The 3,841-nt window shown below is 44.2% G+C and overlaps 1 protein-coding gene across 28 annotated transcripts in view; it reads left to right on the forward strand.

The window, feature by feature from the left end:
* The first annotated feature begins 2,201 nt into the window (after positions 1-2,201).
* clasp2 (cytoplasmic linker associated protein 2) overlaps positions 2,202-3,841 on the forward strand; it is a 51,686-nt gene continuing 50,046 nt past the window's right edge. For 18 of the 28 annotated variants that reach the window (XM_031854002.1, XM_031854003.1, XM_031854006.1 and 15 more), the window contains exon 1: positions 2,203-3,126. In XM_031854002.1, coding sequence (XP_031709862.1) covers positions 2,929-3,126 — 198 coding nt within the window. In that variant the 5' untranslated portion in view covers positions 2,203-2,928. Of the gene's footprint in view, positions 3,127-3,841 lie in introns of all 28 variants that reach the window. The other 10 variants (XM_031853991.1, XM_031854004.1, XM_031853992.1 and 7 more) reach the window with 1 other exon arrangement.

The following is a 3,841-nucleotide window of genomic DNA, read 5'->3' on the forward strand; positions in this document are numbered from 1 at the left end:
CTCTCTCTCTCTCTCTCTCTCTCTCTCTCTCTCTCTCTCTCGCACTCTCGCTCTCTCTCTCTCTCACTGTAAAGACAGAAACAGGTTCTCCAATCCATCCTGCTCCTCACACCTCTGACCCCCCCACCTGTGGGTGAAGAGGACAGCTGGAGATGGGGGGGGTCTGAACAGTGGAACTACAATGCATCATGTTCAAACTAAAAGAAAAAAAATGACAATGTTGTCAACTTGGACAACAATTTGCACTCTGTGGAGTATCATCTCAACCAATCACATGACACCTCTACGTGACCATCCTGTGATTTTATTCTGCTTTGACCAATAAACACGCAGCAAGGAGGGAGAGGATAGCTGGCTTGTGGGAAATGGTGATCTTCAGTGAAGCTTTGGAACAGCCAGCTCAACTCAAGTGTGAAAGAGAAAAAAAAACAGGAAGTACAGAATGGGACATGTGACATATTTGTGCATCTGATAAACTTTTTTTGAGATTTAGATTATGTTTGTACAGAGAATGTTTTGCAAAGGAAAAAATAACACTTCTGGCAATTCACTCAAAATTTGGGGGAAATTTTCTTTTCTTTTCTTTTTTTTTTTCAGCGCTTATTGTAATTGTCCATGCCTGTCTATCCGGAGAGGGAGATATCTTTGTCGTTGTTTTTGAAGTGGAAAAGAAGCAACTGCTGTTGTTAATGACAAAATAAGACCTATGATTCTGACCCTCAGCGTCTAATAGTGTTACGTGGACTCTGTATGCTGCTGGGATGAGTGGCCTCTCCTGTGTTCTACGTGTTTATGTTGGCCCTGATCCAATCCTGTCAGTAGCCCTGTGCACTAGCTCCTATTTGACCACTTAAGCATTTGTTTACATCTTGGATTAGGTTAGCACCACAGACAAGCTTGTTTACATCAGTAGGTTTCCAGTCTCCCTACTATTCAGAGTGAGTTTAGTAACACTGATACAACTGTGGTGTCCCCACTATTTTATCTGGACTGTGAAGTCCATTATTCAAATTTATTGTTGTGTGTATTTGGATATCAATCAGGGATAATGTTGGTGCAACCTTGCTTCAAATAGAAATGGGAATTTGCTTAAAGCTGAGATAATAGTTTTGAGAATGTGAGCAAAGGCACTTCAACTTTTTGGACAATCAGATGAATTTATGTATTTGAAAGATAATTCAGTGAAGTTTTGGCAATTTACTGATGATGTAGGATATAAAGAATTGTCTGTATTCAGTACTCCACTCGCTTAATAAAGCAGCACATGAGATAAAACATGAAATGATTTAGAAATAGCATTTAACATAGATCTGGTGAGCCAGTCTAATCTATTAGATTGATCAGAGACAAATTCCCACTCATCCAATTCTAGAAAACATATGTGACAACAAGAATACAGTGACTGAAAAGCGCCAGAGACAACAGTTTATTTCACTGTATACTGACACTCCCTCTGATCAACAGGATGTATTGCCATGCAGAGTAACACATGTATTGGGCTTGAAATATTACTACTCAAAGCACTGAAGATACAACAAACAGAAGCAGCTCACATCTCCACGCTAAACAAGAGACTGGCAAGTGTTGTGTAGTGCCAAGTGCTCAAAGACTGGGGAGATTGGCAGGACAATGCACAGGACTGAAACAACGAGAGCAGACGGAAAGATGAAGAAAGACTCAGATGGATACATAGCTGACTTGACTGGCTGTGATACTAATGCCCTCTCTTAACAGCTGTTATAACAGTTTTATGTTTAAGAAAATAAAGAAATAATGAGAAAAAAAAATAAACAAATGAATAAATAAAGTGACTAATAGTAAATGTGCTTTGTCTCTCCAGTGTAAGATTTTGTGTCCTAGTATCTAAAGAGTAATGAATATTAAACTGCGGCAAGCTGAACAGGCCACACCGTAGTTAAACCGCTAGATGTCAACCAAGAGCCGTGTAGACAGCAGACACGCCCACATACAGAGTGCGGTTTGTTTGATTCATGACTCTTTTACAGAAAGACATACGTTATCTAGTCAGAAGGGATGAACACATACTTCAGGTTTTTACTTATTTAGTGTATGTATGTCTTTATTTAAGCACAAGTGAGGTCCACATAGCACATCTGATAATTTGTAATTTTACATCAGGCATTATGCTGGCTAGCTGTGCGGTGCCCGAGGACCCATCGGCCTGATCGTTGATCGGTTGCTCCTCCTGGTGGATTGCAGTCACCGGCAGCGCGCAAGCTTTCAGCGCCTCTCAAACGGGTTTAGCGGCAGCCGCGATTATATACCGGATTAAAGTGAAACCAGTTAGTGCGGGACTGGAGCTGAGCCCTTATTGTGGAAGTTTGGCGCAAATTTTACCGCTTTAAGGAGCCGACAGCTGAAAGACCAGCGGACTTTCTAGTGGTCATGGAATAAAAAAAGCGAAGTGGAGCCAGGCGCTAGGCCTGCGGGAGACTAACGATAGCTAGCTGAGCTAGCTGATGGGAGGCAGATCATCCTTGTTTGGGTCGCTGTGCTAACTAGCTAGGTGCTATTTTTGTTAGCATAACAATTAGCCAACCAAGGGTTTGCTGGCTTGTTTTGATGTTGATACGCTGAAGAAACCTGCTCGGGTCCACCAAAAATCCACGTTTTCTGAACTTTCTCGAAGTTTTAATTCAACCCTCGGAGCTAACATTGTATAATAAGGAAGCTAGCGAGCTACGTCTTTGTCGTACAAAGTGGAGCTTTTTCATTCGAGCAGAGGGGTGATTTGTGCGGTACAGTAACCAGGATTTTCTATAAGGGGTTGCATGTTGATGATCAAACATCAGTCAGACACACAGTCTCTCTGCCCCTGCACAGACCTTCAGCTAGCATCGTCTCCCCGACCGCTGTCTCTCGTCTTCGGCCGGCTCCTGTGGCTGGCCACACGGCACTGAGTGCCCGATGGAGGATCATGACAACATGGACTATTTTTACCAGCAGGTGCTGCAGAAAGATGTCACCCGTAGGTTGCAGGTGGGCCAGGACCTCGTTGACTTCCTCAACGACCCGAACCGCTCCCCGGACGTGGAGCAGGACAAACCCCGGCTGGATAAGACCATAGACGAGCTGACGGGATGGGTGAACTCCAGCAATTTCAAGGTGAGAGAGAGAGCTTGGCCAGTCACCATATGAGGGTATCGCATTGTCACTGCAGCAGTCATCCTCTCGGGCTGTTCATGAATTATTTTTCCTCCCGTTTATCTGGAGCTGGAGGAGGGAGGGGGGGAGTAACGGGAATGTTATGGTACTCGCCAAGAGGTTGGTTTGAATGCGATGAATTTTAGCAGAGAAATGGCCTTTCAAACGAGCTGTCATCACCCAAGTGGTCTGGAGAGGACCATCGGATCTCACTGACCAAACTGGTGACCCCTTTTCTCATCTGACTAACCAAAGATGCACTTTTTAATTAGCGTTTTTATGTACAGAACTTCTTACCAAACCTAGACAAAGCTTATGTGTTTCTCGTCGTCTATTCCTGGACCACTCATTTAGATGTCATCCCAGTGACAGAGCAGGACTTTGTCACATTCCTTTGGGTCGTTAGAGTTCATCTTGTTTGATTGGCTGAGACTGTGTGTCTGTGTGGAGGGGAGACCCCATTGTCAGGACTGTGGACCACTGTAGCGCTGGATGGGATGGGGGAGGGGTTAGCAGACTCATTGTTGTACCCGATGCTTTCTCTCCATCTCTCGCTCTCTCTTTCTCTCACACATCCAGACACTCTCTCCATCTCTCTTTTTCCCTTTTCACAGTTTTTCTCCCCATTCTCTCTCCTGCTTTATGCTCTGTGTGTGTGTGTGTGTGTGTGTGTGTG

Source organism: Anarrhichthys ocellatus, unplaced genomic scaffold (genome assembly GCF_004355925.1).
Source record: "Anarrhichthys ocellatus isolate YVR2014 unplaced genomic scaffold, GSC_Weel_1.0 scaffold14, whole genome shotgun sequence".
Classification (NCBI taxonomy): domain Eukaryota; kingdom Metazoa; phylum Chordata; class Actinopteri; order Perciformes; family Anarhichadidae; genus Anarrhichthys; species Anarrhichthys ocellatus.